We start from the raw sequence: 16,080 nt of genomic DNA, 5'->3' as shown, positions 1-16,080 counted from the left end.
ATATGCAAATCGCAAGAAGCTGAATGAAGCTCACCACCAATGTGGAGAAAAAAGGACTGTACCTTCTGTACGTACCTTACCCCACATCCCACATTCCCTGCTGCGCCGCTTGTTCCGGCAGGCAACTTTGTTTTCCTCTTTTGTGAGCTCCTGTTCGTCCGTCCGTCGAACTCGCTTCTGTCCGAATTCTTCCCTCGAGAGCCGCCAAGAAATGGAAGGTCCCTAGGATCCCTTTCGATGCAGGCAAGTGCGGTTCGCCCGGGTGATGTGCTGTGTTGTACAGTAGAGTAGGTATGGTACTTAACCCCGAAGCAGCAGCCCCTGTTGTTTCGGTTTTTGTGACCGCCGCCGGCCCAGACGGGAATGTTGTTGTTTGGTTGCATTGCACAAACAAACGGGAGGACCTCCATTCACCGGTGTCATTCATTTTTATTTTCCGTCTTGTGCAGTGCTTAAGGTTTTCAGATTCCTTTGCACCTCATGTGGCTACTTGTAATCTAGTAGGTAATCTCACAATCTAAACCTACCATAGGTCTTTGTCCGGATGACAAACGTTCAACCACAGGGCAGACGCATAGTCATCAGGTGAATGGAATAGGCATGACTCACTAAAATGACTGCCATTCGACGTAATGGCCGAATGAACATAAGCAGAGACGACGATCCAGGGTTATATAAGTAAGGTAGGTAACCTATGTAGTGTAGTTAACTTGGTGGAAGTGATAGCACTTGGACATCAGGGTACCTTCAGTAGGTTGTTGTTTTACCCCTGAACGGCGCGAATCTGCCATCCGATATCAGATCTGTACGTATGTACTTGGTACGTACATATCTTCGATCTGATATTATTAGTAACGCCATGTCCCATTTCAGTGCTCTTGTATTCTGAGACCTGTATCTGGCCAAGGTTTAGCTTGTTGAATCGGGTTGCCTGAAAGCTTCTCTCCCAAGGTTGCAGATGGAAGTTTCTGCAACATCAATTGGGGGGGGGGGCCAGTGAATGCGGTAGAGGTGTGAAAAAAGTGGTGGCCGTCCGTGGTCCCCGTCCTGTCGAGGGGTCAAAGGTAAGATCCCTGAGCCTGCTAGCGCGGTACTTTGCTGCGGAGCAGGTGTCATGCACCGCCAGACGCAACACGCGCAACCACACACAGGCGCGTTTTGGACTTGTTCGCATGGAATATGGATTTGCCATTGTTTTTGTTTTGAGTCGGAGGTCATTGATAGCGTGCAAGGAAAGACAATGAGATAGGCCAACGTGATTTAGATGGAAAAAGGGTGCGATAGAGCAGCTGCCCGGTAGACATGGATCGACATGCGGGATCGGTGGTGAATCCAACGTTCGGCCTAACATCTTCAAAGTCGCGCTCTATCGCGGCAACCCTCCAAGAGCGGCTGCCCAGCCTGGAACCTGTCTGGTCCAAGTGGTGCATGCGGACCCCTACCCTCGGAAAACAAAATTTGGCGGGTGCATCCGGCAACATATAGAAATAAAGAATGGACCAAAATGAACGCTTCAACCGTCAGCAGATAGCCCTCGTCGCGGCGAGCACTTTGAGTAGTTGAACGTTGGGTTGTTGTCGGGTGGGCGGACGGCAGGGTCTGGGAAGTGGTCCTGGGGGTGCTCGGGGGGGAAGGCCCAGTACGGTGCCAGTACGGGGGACGAGGAGGAGGGCAAAGTGGAAGCTAGTGGGCAGCATGGCCGCACTGGACATCGGAGCTGGAGCCATCCCTCATCCCGTCCCTCCCTGGCGGGTCCAACGGGTCCCGGACACCACGCCAACACGGGCACTCAGGTTCTCAGGTACCTTGACCGGGCCAGTCCTACGCTCCCATTTGCCGTCCGTCCTCCTCGTTCCACCCGACGCATCCCCCAGGGCCCATGGGGCTTCCACTCCCGCCCTCCCAGACCACGTCCACTTCTTCTCCCCCCGGGCCCTGGCTCAACTTTTTCTCCTCCTCACACACAACTCCCACAACTTGCACACTTTGCGAACCGCAGTCGACATCCGCGTCGCCAACCACGACCACCACGGCGGCCTTTCCGCCATCACCATCACCACTTGACGATATCAGCATATCGAATGGAATTTTGATAAAACACCATCCCCCGGCCCGGCATCCGAAACCCAACCCATCGTGTTCCTGGTCCTTTATTGGATTTGGCGCAAGTTCCAAAAACCACCACGCCGCGGACGACCAAATTCGAGGCTTTAAACAGATGCAAGCGCAACAGCATTGGATCCAAAAAGTCTTCAATCAGCCTTGCAGCAGCAACAGCATTGAGACTACCTCAAGTATAAGAGGTAGCGGCTGTACGTATGTACCTCCTACCTACCTCCTTTGATATTACATTACGCCTTTCCACATAGGTATCACCCGCATACAGTACCTACTGGTACATACCTCATACCTCATACCTCCTCCCTCCTCTCCTCTTTATTCCCCCGAGTCCCCAACCACACCACGCACCTAGCAAACCGAGCACCAGCACCGGCATCAGCACACTACCCTCCGAGGCACCCACACATACCACCAACACCCGTGACAACCCTGTTCAACCCAACTCCCCTCTCTCCACTCGACCGTCACGGATCGCGACATGAGCCACAACACCGCTCTTTTGGGCGCAACAACGCGTCTCAATCCTCTCAGTCACCCACTTACTCACCACCAATTTTGCTCTTATAGGTCTGATACATCTAGATACGCGCAAGGCTGCTGGGCCTTGCTCCCCGCTCAAACAACTAACCCGCCTTCATCTCTGGGGTCTGACATTTCCAGCTCTCCGTCGGTTCCCTTCTTACGTTCCTCCTCCTCATTCAAGGTCACCCCACTCTGGTCCATCTGAAATCCCGAGGAGTGAGCTCTCATCATGGTACTTGGTTCCCCAATGGTCTCATTATCATCTGGCTCAGGTTGCTCACCTATCTTCCCCAAACAGGTCCTCTTCAAACGGAAACCGGTGCAGTTCATAACTGTACCGAATATTGAAGATGACAACCAAGAGGTATGCATGCTTTTCCCCCTTTGGCCCACTCATGTCTTCGTGCAATTGTCAGCTCACACGTTGTCTTACAGGTGTGGCATATCCCACAGACGGGAGAGGTCTTTGTGACGTATGAAGAGTACCTCAACCGGTGTGTATTGACAACTTGTCCCTGCCATCTGTGAACCGAGAAGCTAACTTGGAGATAGAATGGACTTTTATAATCAGGTGAGCGCAGTTGTGCAAGTCAACAAGTCACTCACCCCTGGATGATACGTACTCACATTTTGTCCACAGAAACGTTTCATTTGCACAATCACAGGTCACTCTGGTTTGACCTTCTTTGAAGCCCTATCAAGTGAGGTATGCGAAGCTCAAGAAAGTCTTCTGCGTTTCCATACAGGACTAACCCAACCCTTTGGCATGCAGACTGCTGGGGCAGCTGAGGTTGAGCAGGCGTTTCCCGAGGCCCTCAAGGGTCCAGTTCTTCGGCGCGTTCAGTTCCAGACCGTGTCTCGCATTGACACTCTGGTGGATCAGATCTACGATGAGTTCAAGAACGACTACTACCCGGGTGAGACCGTTACCGTTAGTATCGATGGCGAGAAACTACATGGTGTAGTCCGGGACAAGACTCGGTTCGGAGGCACGGTCCTGCCAGATGGTTCCACCGCTCCCCCTTATTCCCGCTACTTTGTCAGTCTCAAAGAGCGCCAGGAAGAGGTGCCCGTCAACGATTCCCAGATCTTCCGCGATCGCAAGGTCTTCACCAAGTCGGTCCTTCGTTCATTCATTAAGAAGACAGTAACGCGCGAGGCTTGGAACGGCGCGCCCTGGTTGGTTAAGACCGACATTGCTGAGCGATATCACATCGACACACGAATTCCTCCTCATCTTCGCTACGACAACAAGCTGCTCGAAAGAAAGCAAATGCAGGCGCAGAAGAGGATGTCGCAACCCGGCAGTGTGGGTATCGAATACAACAGCCACACCACTCATAACACTCCTGCCTCACCTGGACAGTTTAGCCCTACTGGACCTGTGCGCCTCCCCGAGCTTAAGCCAGCTCCGAAGAGCCACAAGTCCAAGGCCCAGCAGGCCGCTCAGGCCGCTGCTCAGGAGGCCCGGCAGAATGGAGGCGCTGTTTCCAGGAAACATAACCTCTTCAATGGTTCCGAGCCGGGCGGTTTTATGCACTTACCGCTGCCAGGAAATCCCTTCCAGTTCCCTCTGTCGTATCGCAGCCATACGTTACCCCCGATATACAGCGCGCCCGAGCCTCCCCCACCACCCCCGCCGCCCAAGTACCCGATCGAGGATTTGCAGGTCGAGTCTCGCGGACTGGTGCGACCGCAACTCAAGTACCTGTGTGCCGATCCGCCTGTCGAGCTCGAAAATGTCAAGCCACCTTTCGACGGCAAGGTACTCATGAAGTCTGTAGGACCCCTTCTCGAAACCTGGGATACCCTCAACGTTTACTGCGAGATCTTCAAGCTGGATTCGTTCACTTTCGACGACTTTGTGGAGGCCATGCAGCTCGCCTCGGAGGAGATGCCGGTACAGCTTTTCAACGAGATCCATTGCGCCGTCCTCAAAATTCTTGTTAGCTCCGAAGGCGAAGGCGGTAAGGTTCAGATTCAGCTACCCGAGCTTGAAGAGGAGGACGAGGGAGAGGAGGATGGAGAAGACAGCGCCGCCGCAACCCCTGAACCCGAGTCGTTACCTACCGCCCGCGCGACCCGCAGCAGCCTGGCTAAGCTCGAGGCTGAACGGCTCGCTGCCGAGGCTGCCGCCGCCGAACGGGAAATGCAGGAGGCTGAGGATGCGCCCAAGCACCGTGCCGAGGAGGTTCTTAAGGATTACGACTGGATCGAGCACCTGCGGAAGCGTGACTTCAAGGATGGCGGCTGGGAGCTGATCATGGTCGGATTACTACACCAGCTGAGTAAGAATGATAGGCTCAACGCCAGCTGTGAGGAGCTCCTGGAGCAGCTTGTGCCTGTCGAGGATGAGGAGCCGAACCGTGAGACGGTGCGCGCGCGGTATGCGAGCCTTGATGTGAACTATCGCGTTCAGGCTTTGCAGATCATCTGCATGCTCACTGCGGAGACCAAGGCCATCAGGGGTTATATGGAGGACTGCAGCGAGCAGATGACAGCGTACCGGAAGGAGAAGATTGAGTGGCAGAGGAAGAGGAAGCAAGCGTAAGTGGAATCCCTTTGCGTGGGGATGCTGAACGAAAATTGGCTAACGTGCATAACAGTGTCGAGGACCTCAAGAATTTGAACGACCAACGCAAGATTCTGCTCCCGGACAACCTTCCCCCCAGCCCACCTTTGGAGCCCACCAAGATTACCAACGGCGTCAACGGAACGCACACCAACGGCGACGTGAAGATGACGGACGTTGATGAGATGTCCTTGACAGGGGGCGAAATCCCAGACTCCGATGCCGAGGATGGAGACGGCACGCCGGCTGGCCTCCGTAATCTTCGCCGTGGAAATGACCGCGCCGCTGAGCGCAAGCGCAAGGAGGAAGAGAAGAAGCAGCGCGCCGAAGCGGCGGCGGCCGCTGCCAAGGTGCCCAAGCAATCAAAGGCTTTCCTCAAGGTGCTCAAGGACATCCAGAAGAAGGAGGACGAGATCGCGGAATGCGAAAAGGAGATTGCCATTATCGACAACGACCTTCGCGAAGCCGACTGTCCCCGCACGCGCGTGCTCGGCAAGGACCGATTCTGGAACAGATACTACTGGTTCGAAAGAAACGGAATGCCGTACGGTGGCTTGCCCGACAGCTCCACGGCGCATGCGGGATACGCGAACGGTTGTATCTGGGTGCAGGGGCCGGACGAGCTGGAGCGCGAGGGCTACATCGACATGAAGGAGGAGTGGCAGAACGAGTATGTCGCCAAGTTCGGAATCACCGTGCCCGAGAGGCAGAAGAGGGAGGAAGGCGGTACTAGCGTGTTCAAGGCTACCCAGTGGGGCTTCTACGAGCGTGCAGAGGACGTGGATAAGCTTCTCGAGTGGCTTGACCCCAGGGGTCAAAACGAGATCAAGCTCAGGAAGGAGATTGTCAACTACCGGGACCGAATCCAAAAGGGCATGGAAAACCGCAAGACCTACGTAGGACTCGACAAGCTTTCTGCAGAGGAAGAGAAGAAGGAAGGGGAGAACGGTACCACGGGAGATGCTATGGAGGGTGTCGAAGCCAGCACCCCCGCCGCTGTCGCCGAGGAGCCCGTCCCGCCACCAGCAAAGGGAGGAAGGGGTAAGCGCAGCACAAGAACGAACAACAGCCGTGCGGCCACGACAACCAGACAAGCCACTCCCGAACCACCAGCTTACAGGTGTCTCGCTTGGGTCAACACCACAGCCATCGAGGAGATCGGCCATCTCCACGGAGAGGAACCGCCCCCGGCGCGCAACAGGAAGCAGAGCAAGAAGAAGCAGGAGGCGGCTGCTGCTAAAGAGGAGGTGGAGGTGACAGTTGCACCGACGACGAGGAGCGGGAAGAAGAAGGGCGGGAGGTGATTATCTATGATAATTGTTGGGACACGGGAACATGGAGCGTCTCTACATAACATAACATACGTCCTGCGCGTCGCATTTGCAATTGTTCATACGTAGCATGTCAAGAAATCCTTCATGCACATCCAGCTACTGTATATATACATATACGTCGGTGAACGGGAAAGTCACAAAGGAAGGAAGGATAGGGAATGGATGGCATAAGAAAGGAAAGGGAGGGAGGGGTATAAAAAGCATTGGTTTTTCGTTCTACATAGCATCCGCACCTGGTAGTTGTGGACTGGCATTTATTTCAGAGTGAAGGTGTGAGTGACATAATGAGCAGAGATAGAAATTTGAGTATTGCAAGTATATTTTCAAGAGTTTCTTCAAGATCAGGCAGGTACCGTAGATGCCAAGTCTTGATTGATGCCGTTCGGTGACGCTACATTCATAACAGCGAACTCGGGATGCGGGGTTACATCGGCATGTCCTCGGCTACCTACCCGCTACTTTAGAGCGACTACCTAGACTACTAGACTACCTCCCGCATATCATCTTCCCCCCGGAGCTCGGTACAACCCCTCGCGCCCATCCCCCGCCACCTTGTGACTACACTACATAACATGAGTGTGTCCTTCGCCGCAAGACCTTCTTTGTCTTTATTATATAGGAACGTGGATCCCAGGTTGTGTCACAAACCATCAATCACTAGAGCTTCTTCATCTGCGATATCTCATACGTTATCGCCTGTTTCGCAGAGACGACAATCATCATCATCATCATCATCCATCATGAGTGAATCAACTCCCCAGAGAGGCTTCGGTATGTTCACATGTGACAACTTCCCTCAGAGACTACCACACTCTTCAATGTCTCTTCACTCTTCACTCTTTCGCTTTCAAATGGACCTTTCAAACTGACTTAGTCCCCCAATTGGATGAATCCAGAAAAGCCAGCTCTTTTGTACGTTCAACATTCCACCATCCCCTTCTGGAAAAGAAAACCCCCCAAAACTTCTCGACTAACCCGAATCTTTCATCATCAATCAGTGTTTGTGACATCCAAGAGAAATTCCGCAACGCCATCTACGAGTTCGACAAAGTGTAAGTCTGTCTTATTTCATCCCATCCGATTATCTGATCTCACCCGCCATTCATCTCCACCATCTACTCCATCCAGTCATTCCAAAGTCCAAAGTCCAAACAGGTCACTCACTCACTGACCATCCCCTATTCAGTGTCTCAACAACCACCAAACTCCTCCGCTTCGCCCACGCCCTTTCCATTCCCATCTACATCACGACCCAAACGCGCACCAAACTAGGCGAGACCGTCTCCGAGCTCCAAGCTTTTCTCACAACAAAGGACGGCGGCGGCGGTGGTGGTGGTGGTGGTGGTCCGCACCCTCTGGTCGCCGCCGACCTCGACAAGACCCTATTCGGGATGTACACGCCGGCCCTCGCCTCTTTGTTCAATTCCTCCCCCTCCAGCGTCCCGTCGCATATCGCGCTAGTGGGGATCGAGTCGCACATCTGCGTCACGCAGACTTGCTTGGCGTTGCGGAAGAAACACCCGGATACCAAGATTTATGTCATTGCCGATGGCGTGTCGAGCTGTAATCGCGAGGAGGTGCCTGTCGCGTTGGCGAGGCTGAGGCAGGAGGGCGTCACGGTCACGACGAGCGAGGGGTGGATGTATGAGTGTATGGGGGATGCGGGGATTAGGGAGTTTAGGGAGGTGGTGAGGATTGTGAAGGAGACCGGGGAGGGGACGAGGGAGGCTTTGAGGGGTTTGGCGAAGATTTAAGGGGGCCATAGGGGGTGGTGGGTGATGGGGAGGAGATATGTGGGATTTGGGCGAGATGTTGTTGAGGGTGGGTTGCCAGTGGTTTGTCTTTTCAGACACACAATAAAGAAACTACCATAGGTGTCAAGGTTGGATGTGATGATGCCACGGTACAAAGTCATTGCATATCCTCTCCTGACCTTTACATGGAATCCCAGAGATACCTACCTACGACAGCCTAGTAAGCTTAGCACTCTTCAACCACCCCAGCTTGCTCTCACCCGTCTCCTTCCGAATCTTGAACAACTCATCCAAGAAAGCCGGCACGAAGGTCCCCGGGCCCTGTACATCCTTCCGCTCCGCGGCCCTCTCCGCCGCAATCTCAAAGTGCAACAACGCCGCCACCGTCGCCGCCAGCTTATCCTGCGGGAACGCCGCGACAAAGGCCGAGATGGTGGTCCCCAAAACACAGCCCGTGCCGGTAACCATCTCCAGGTAGACATGTCCGTTGTCGATGCGGAACGTATGTTGTCCGTCACTGAGGTAATCGGTCTCGCCCGTCATGACGACCACGTCCTTCTCGCGCGCCGCGAGCTTGCGAACTAGTTCGGCCTTTTGCGAGACGTCGAGCTCCGAGGAGGAGTCGACGCCCCGTTGCTGGATGGTGCCGTGCCCGTCGATGCCGTAGACGGTGCGGATCTCGCCTTCGTTGCCTTTGATTATGTCGAGGTAGCCGTTCGAGAGGATGGTTTTCACGGCGGCGCGGCGGAGGGTGGTTGCGCCGGCTCTGTGCAGTGATGTGTTAGTGGTGTCTTGGGAGCCCTCGAGGATGGCGGAAGGAAACTGATGGGAAATGAAATGCTTACCCAACAGGATCGTAAACAACCGGCTGGCCAACCGAGTTGTACGCCCGCAAAGCCTTGAGGTAGTTCTGTAGCCCGTCTGGGTCGACGGTACCCATGTTCACGACTAGTGCGCCCCCTAGCTTGCACAGGTCGAAGGCTTCCTCGCCGTAGTTGGCCATGATGGGCGACGCCCCAATGGCGAGGGCGACATTAGCCGCAAAGTTTTGTACCACCTTTGTTTGTATCGCCCCCGTTAGCAATCTGTCATATTGTACTTTCTAACTGCACACGGAGTTGCACCTACCAGGTTCGTCATATTATGTGACAACGGCTTCTTGTTCGCCACCTCCCGAACCACATCCGGCACAAGCTTGAGAATGGCATCCGCCGTCTCGCCCCTCAGGCCCGTAGGTTCCCTTATGAAAGGCGGCAGCGAGTTGAACAGAACAACCAGGTTCTTAGCTGCCGCTTCCGGATCCGGAGCAGCCACGAGGGCGCTCACAACCGCGACTCCGTCAAGCTTCTTGCTGGGCGCCTCGCTCTGGTACACGATCCGCTGGAGGTTCTCGGCGTTGATGCCGCCGATGCAGACGGTCTTGACGTGGTCGTAGCCGGCATCCGCCATGGCTTGGAGGATGTCGCGGACGCCGGCGGCGCCGATGATGTTTTTGGTGTTGGTTTTTCTGTATTTGTGGATTCATGTCATTAGCATTGAAGAGCTTGGGTATGGGCTTTGCCATCATCATGATATGGTGATAGACGACGGTGATATGTAAAAGCTTCTTTATCTCACTCACGTTGGAGTGGCATAAACGGTGCCAATGCCCAGGTAGTCCGCGCCGCCTTTGCAGGCTACCATGGCTTCCTCTATGGTACTGACTGTGACTCCGATGATGGCATCTGGGCCGAGCAGTCGTCTTGCGGTGGATAGTTCTGTTGCCAGCAATGAAAGTTAATCCCATGTTTTTCATTCTCCTTATATTCGATCATGTTCAAGTGGGTGAGTGAGAGAAAAGAAGCTGATGATGAGCAAATGGTCATTCATGTCAAACTCACCCATATCATCCTGCCCGATGTGAACACCCTCGCACCCAACAGCCAGAGCAACATCAATGCGGTCGTTGATGAGCAGCGGGACGTTGTACTTCTTGGTGATTGCGTGCAGCTTCTTGCCCATGGCAATCATGTCCCCCGTATCGCTCGTCTTATCGCGGAGCTGGACGATAGTGGTGCCACCCCTGACCGAGGCCTCGACGACCTCGTAGAGATCTCGGTCGCCGAGGATGGCGGGGGTTGAGTCCGTTACGAGGTAGACGGCATAGTTGACGCTGTTCCGGTCCATCCTTTGTGAAGACAACAACGGGGTTGCCCGTTGTGAGTGAACGACGACTGGATAAGAGTGATGGTGGAGAGGAGGGGGGGGGGGGGGGGAGAGAGACGGGACCTGTATTGAAATGTTCAGTCAGTGGAAGTGAATCTATAAGTTATGAGTGGTGATCAAGGATCCGAGTTATTTCTTGTAGGCATCCAGTGTTTGAAATGCAACATATTCACTGTGCGTGGTCTTTGACAAGAAGCTATATCACTCAATGGTACCATATAAGGCCTGAAGTTGCCAATTATTCATCACAAGAATTATCATATGGATGATACACCACAGATGCAAACTCTCAAAAGACTTGATATGCGAGCAAACAGTATCGTATGTCGTCCCAATGAGTGGTAGAGTTACACAGTGCGATGCATTTCCGTTACTTACACCACAACTTGATGCATTACCGTATGTTACACATGCAGTACAAGTACTATCCATATCTCTCAGGTACCTCGTCGCCGTTAACATTTCGAGTTTTGAAGCCAGCAGAGCTAGATACTCGACAATATGTACTAAAGAAGTAATGACGTCTCTCTCTAGCTTAAGGCGATATGTGATTTGAGTTGGCTGAAGTGAAGTTGCGTTGTTGAGAACCGGCTACACTGAGCAGTGCTATTATGGTCTTGAACCATACAAATCCCGATGGCAAAAAAACTGGTGTCTGAGTGAACATCGAATAACAAAGACTGCACGAGACACGTCAATCTGAGTGAGTAATTGAGTATATGTAGATGTGTAATTCCTTTCCATTTGCATTTTCTGTTCCTGTCCCATGATCATGACTACTCCCAAATCGACCCTGTCGAATCCCTAGACACGAGCCCAAACCAGTATCAAAGAAAGGTCTGTCAGGAAACTTCTTGATCCCTTAAACTTTGTAGTCTAGCATATGAGAAATAGGGTATCAGAACCGCAGCTATACCCGCCGTACCGCCGTACCGCCATGCTGCAAATGTCACCGCCACCCCACGACTGATAGAATATATAATTCCACCTTACAATCATCGCCCTCTTTGGTCCTTCCTTTCAACGGATTTTCTCCTGTTTTACTCCTGCTCGTGGCTGTCGCCGTTGTTTCTGTTCCACCCATACCCTCTCTGCATCCGTTCTGGGCCCCGTCGTAGTCGTGGTTGGCCTGCCGTGTTCCACGAACTTGGGTGGGCCCCGGCTGGGTAGACGGAACATGAACTTTCAACCTCACTTGATAAGTTCAGATCTAATCCGTTTTTCTCGGTACTGATTCCACTGGAACTCTGACTGGTGGCGGCTTTCCTCCTTATACCAGCTTGCTTGCTCACGTAACAAGATGATTCCTTCTGGATCCAGCACCCTATTGGAATCTGCCTGCACGAGCGAGATGGTGAAGAGAGACACCATCTGCATGTATAAGCGACTTCAGGTCGTCATTCATGCTCTGTTTCTCGTCAGGTATCCGATAGAGTTTCGTGGTTTTTCTGAACCGAGCAATTGGATGTCTGACAATGCATGCCTGATTGGAAGACGGTGCAAGACGGCGTGTTAGTCTAGTTCCAGCGTGCAGAAGTTGTCGTTGACTCGAAATCCAGAATGTAGTTCGATGCTTTATTCATCTCGTTTGACCACGCCTAAATTCCTTCTCCATTCACCGATACCCCGCCCCCGGCGGCGGCCCACCACCCCCAAGGATATCCTCCCATTCCCCCCTGAAAATCCCTTCCATCATATCGTTCTGGTGGTGTCGCTGATGATGCTGAAGTCCCGGATGCTGATGCTGATGTTGTTGATGTGCGTGTCGCTGATGCATACCCGGATGTTGTTGACCAGGTCCCCGTCCTGGTCCCAACCCCGGTCTCCCATCTTGCCCGTGTTGCTGCTGCTGTTGTTGCTGCCGTTGTTGGTGTTGTAGATGCAAGTTGAGCATCGTCGTATAAGACATTTGCGCTGCTGGATCCAAGACTCCAGCGTGCGGATTCGGCTCGGGTCCACCATGTTGCATCAGATAGGGCGCTACCGGACCTAGCACTTGCCCTTCGATGCTGCCGTCGTCGTAGAAACCAGACATGTAGAGCTGCATGTTCTCCGGTCCGGCGGTCCCAGGAGTTGGGCCCACGGATCCGGCTGGGATGGGCGGCGGTGGTTGGCCTGATACTGCGTGGTGTCCACCTCCTCCTGTTTGGTCGAGAAGTGGCGTGGGATAGGCGAATGGGTCCCCGGAGGGAAACATCATGGCGTCCAGCTTGTAGAGTGCCCCAGTTGTAGGCGTTTGTGCTTGGAAACCACTCTGTTGGCGATGGTGCTGTTGTCTGTGCATGACTGGTGGCGCTCCGGGGTTAGAGCTTGTGTCGGAGCCCGTTATGCTGCTCATGTCTAGTGGCAGGAGGTCCTGGAAAGCCGCTGCCTGCGTTGCAAAGTGGTGGCCAGGCATACCAGGTTGGTGAAGCGCCACAGTGTCGAATGATGTTGTTCGCTGGGGATGTCTGTGATGGGTCTCTCTTCGGATCGGACCGCTTTGTGGTCGAACTATTTCATCGGATCTCCGCTGTGGCAAGGTGTCATGTAGTATGGCCTGAGCATGGCTAGGGATGGAGATGCTGCCCGCCTTGGACCCGGGAGCGTATGATCTCTTCTTTGTTGGTGCCGGTCGGTGAGTGCCGTTCTTGAGTTGCTCTGGCAGTTGGTCGAAGAGTGTCTAAGGATAGGTAATTAGTACAGCAGCTTGCCACGAGTAGGATATGTACTTACGTTCAACGCAGTTGTTACCCGATCTGCCGCCAGGCTCCTCTGGGCAAGGTGAGCTATCACATCCCTGCCGGCTTTAGCATCCGCGAGGATCTCGGCAGATCCTGTCTTGTCTGGATTCTCCAGAACGTAGTAGACCAGAGAGAGAATTGCGAAGAACTCCGTGTAGAGAAGGAACCAGTACGGTCCGATCAGGTGGGCTTGTTTCTGGATTTCCAGGCCGATATGGACAATGTTGCGAGACACACTGATTCCGGCGGCAGCGCAGTTGTAGTATCGGTCGTCGATTCTCTTGCCTGCTGTCATGCGAGCGGAGACATAATGCAAGAACGGTCGGTATAGCATCATTTGCACGTGGCCATATGCAAAGCGCAAGAGGGTTCGAACACTGTTGTGATGCCGAGTTAGCAAGCCATCCATGATGCACAACTGTGTTTTAGATTTGTCCGCTCACCGAATCACCTCTATATCGTCATCGTCGGGACCAGGTCGCCAATACCGCGGTAATTGGTCAAACCACTCTTGTAGTTGTCGCTCAATCTCCTTGATCCGCACATAGCTGATCGTGTAGGTGGCATTTTCGGTATCGCCCTTTAGAGCGCAGTCTTCCACGCCTTTGACTGGATAAACCGTTCTGATAAGTCGAGCCAAGATACACATGAGCCTATGATGGGCATTGAACGCCTCGAAAAAGGACGGGCGTTCGTCCGGATCCGGTGTGAGTATCGCATCCTTGGTGATGTACTTGTCGTCCACCTCAGTCGGCAGTGGTTGGTCGATATCGTCGGCATGTAGCAAGACCGGAAACCCAAGAACAGCCGAGACGTATATATCGATTTGTCGTACCACATGGAACACTCTGCGCCTGGTTTGATCCTCTATAGGGGTAAGCTTGGCATGTCGCAAGTGACGATGAAGCCCCATTCGTATACAAGAGCGTAAGGCGATGCCCAAGAAAGCATAACAGGCGCTAATATTCGAGGACGCTTGCAAGAAGAGAATCACAAAGATAAGCCCTTGAAGCGAGGTCATATCCCGGCACTCAGCGATGTCTTGCAATAGCAATCGCGCAGATGTGTAGTATTTGGTCCTGTCAAAATATGGTTAGAAATATCCAGTAACCCAACGATAAGTGGGAATGAGATTTGACTTACCCTTCCTCCATCGCTGCCTGATGAGTAGTATGATTTCCCGGGTTCTCATCGATGTTGTACATGGTTCCGAGTGCCATAACAGCATACAACAGACCCAAGAACCTGTGTTCTTCGATTCCCCAGGTTTCTTGGGGTTTCTCGTACAACCTGTCGAGCGCTTCGTAGAACGTCGGCTTGTGTACAACACGGAGAAGGCATGTAGCGCAGCTGAGTGCATAATAGCACAGAGTGCGGACCCTGTTTTGTGGGGGTAGGTCGTAGACATTTGGTGAAGATGATGCTTCCCAAGGCGAACCAGGAGTGGCCTGTGGGGAATTGAGACTGAATAGGCCGGTCTTCTCAGGTTGTCGTGGTAGAAAAGGAATCTTGTAATCGTTGCTTAGTAGGCCCTTAAAGTGGTCCTTCATGCGTCCGAAGAAAACAGCACCGGAGGAGATGCCGCGGAAGTCGCACTCGCCGTCCTCTTTCATATCGAGTTGCCCGATAGCGTCAATCATGGACATGATTTGGGCATCCTGAACCTCGGGCTCTTTTGGGGCTGCTTCGCCTTTCAGCTTTGCCGCTCGCGCTCTTGCCTGCTCCCTGGCCCGAAACTCTTGCTGAATTGCTGGGTCAAGGTTAGGGTCGGCCAAGTCTATGTCCGGGACGAACTTGCGCAGCAGAGACTCGGCACGCTGAAGTCGGCTCTCGAGTGCCTCGATATACTGTGGCGCGGGATTTCTGCGTCGGTTAGACGGCTTGTCATAAGTACAGTCTAGGAGTCTTGTCAGCAGGGGTTGGACTGAAGACATCGTGGAGAGCCAGCGGTGTTTGTGTTACCATAGCTATAGATTGAACAGTGTGAGCATGGCTGCTTGCCGTCGCACTTGATCTTCTTCCTGCGGCACTCATCGCAGGCTCTGGTGACTCTGCGACGTTTCTGTGCCGGCAGCGTTGGGGGTTCGGAGGAAGCATGCCCCGTTGCGTCTCCAGGTATGTCCTCGGATTCTGATTTCAACGGCTGTTGGGCTGAGGAAGACTGTACGCTTTCGGAAGGAGAGGCATGATCGTGCTGAGATACGTCCATCGAGTCATCCTCGTACATGTCGGGGGAGTTTCTAGAGCCACCGGCGCTCAGTGATACTTCGTTGGTATTGGTACTGGTTCCAGAAGGGTTGGATGGCTGTGAGACAGGGCGGGTTTGGCGAGCCCTCGTAGTCTCGGTGACGGGACCAATACTTGTGCTAGCATCCAAAGAGATGGTGCTCCCTTGGTCGGCCATGGCTTTTTCTGTTCTCTTGATTTGCATTCTGCGTGGGGCCTTTTACTCCGTGTCGTGTCCCTGATTTGGCCTCTGTCTAATTTTTAACCCGTTTTAACAATCCCTTGGCCTGATCAGCATGTTCATGTGAGGATCTAAGGGCTTTCAGAAACAGTCAGACCCCGCTGGGAAGACAAATTTTGGGCCACGCTTAAACCGACACCAAACAGGCGAGAAACAAGAAGAGGAAGGAGTATGTATGTGGTGAGCTGATGTTTGGTCCTCGGGGTTGGTTTAGGCTGCTTTGCTTGTCGATTTGTTGGACTGGATCTAAGAAACGTTCCAACCAAAAGTAACAGAAAGACTAATGAAAACCCGTGGGAAGCCCAAGGTAGTATACTGGTGTCTAACAGTATGTACAAGGTCAGGGGAGTATTTTTTACCGAGCCGGGAGTCAGGGCCGTTG

The 16,080-nt window shown here is 53.3% G+C and overlaps 5 protein-coding genes across 5 annotated transcripts; 3 read left to right on the top strand and 2 right to left on the bottom strand.

Moving 5' to 3' along the window:
• Positions 1-1,851: 1,851 nt before the first annotated feature.
• Positions 1,852-2,848, top strand: SMAC4_12874 (uncharacterized protein; the record flags this gene model as incomplete). The annotated part of the gene is made up of 2 exons (XM_066091126.1): positions 1,852-2,316; positions 2,689-2,848. The coding sequence occupies exons 1-2, from the start codon at positions 1,880-1,882 to the stop codon at positions 2,846-2,848; spliced, it is 597 nt and encodes a 198-aa protein (XP_065946913.1). The 5' UTR covers positions 1,852-1,879.
• Positions 2,849-2,872: 24 nt separating this feature from the next.
• SMAC4_02263 (uncharacterized protein) lies at positions 2,873-6,866 on the top strand (the record flags this gene model as incomplete). Its single annotated transcript, XM_066089735.1, has 7 exons — positions 2,873-2,875; positions 2,942-3,007; positions 3,079-3,137; positions 3,196-3,214; positions 3,284-3,349; positions 3,416-5,190; positions 5,250-6,866. The coding sequence occupies 7 exons, from the start codon at positions 2,873-2,875 to the stop codon at positions 6,517-6,519; spliced, it is 3,258 nt and encodes a 1,085-aa protein (XP_065946912.1). The 3' UTR covers positions 6,520-6,866.
• Positions 6,867-7,063: 197 nt separating this feature from the next.
• On the top strand, positions 7,064-8,303 carry SMAC4_02264 (uncharacterized protein; the record flags this gene model as incomplete). Its single annotated transcript, XM_066089736.1, has 4 exons — positions 7,064-7,320; positions 7,446-7,461; positions 7,548-7,601; positions 7,736-8,303. Exons 1-4 carry the CDS (start codon positions 7,122-7,124, stop codon positions 8,301-8,303), a joined length of 837 nt encoding a protein of 278 aa, XP_065946911.1. The 5' UTR covers positions 7,064-7,121.
• A 6-nt stretch (positions 8,304-8,309) lies between these two features.
• On the bottom strand, positions 8,310-10,549 carry SMAC4_02265 (uncharacterized protein). The gene is made up of 5 exons (XM_003350504.2): positions 10,184-10,549; positions 9,925-10,060; positions 9,432-9,810; positions 9,149-9,360; positions 8,310-9,069 (listed from the first exon to the last, which is right to left on the bottom strand). The coding sequence occupies exons 1-5, from the start codon at positions 10,467-10,469 to the stop codon at positions 8,511-8,513; spliced, it is 1,572 nt and encodes a 523-aa protein (XP_003350552.1). The 5' UTR covers positions 10,470-10,549; the 3' UTR covers positions 8,310-8,510.
• Positions 10,550-11,156: 607 nt separating this feature from the next.
• On the bottom strand, positions 11,157-15,662 carry SMAC4_02266 (uncharacterized protein; the record flags this gene model as incomplete). The annotated part of the gene is made up of 5 exons (XM_066089737.1): positions 11,157-13,170; positions 13,224-13,608; positions 13,675-14,310; positions 14,375-15,128; positions 15,194-15,662. The coding sequence occupies 5 exons, from the start codon at positions 15,660-15,662 to the stop codon at positions 12,124-12,126; spliced, it is 3,291 nt and encodes a 1,096-aa protein (XP_065946910.1). The 3' UTR covers positions 11,157-12,123.
• Positions 15,663-16,080: the final 418 nt, after the last annotated feature.

The sequence above is a fragment of the Sordaria macrospora genome, chromosome 4 (assembly GCF_033870435.1).
Source record: "Sordaria macrospora chromosome 4, complete sequence".
NCBI lineage: Eukaryota > Fungi > Ascomycota > Sordariomycetes > Sordariales > Sordariaceae > Sordaria > Sordaria macrospora.
This window is presented reverse-complemented; position numbering and strand designations above follow the sequence as displayed.

What these genes read in the sequence shown, in the direction of transcription:
- SMAC4_02265 (XM_003350504.2), bottom strand. Translation starts at nt 10,469, where the DNA reads ATGGACCGGAACAGCGTCAACTATGCCGTCTACCTCGTAACGGACTCA. An exon ending in ACCGTTTATGCCACTCCAAC is followed by an intron (nt 9,811 to 9,924) that starts GTGAGTGAGATA and finishes CCACAAATACAG; the next exon opens with AAAAACCAACACCAAAAACA. An exon ending in CACATAATATGACGAACCTG is followed by an intron (nt 9,361 to 9,431) that starts GTAGGTGCAACT and finishes ATACAAACAAAG; the next exon opens with GTGGTACAAAACTTTGCGGC.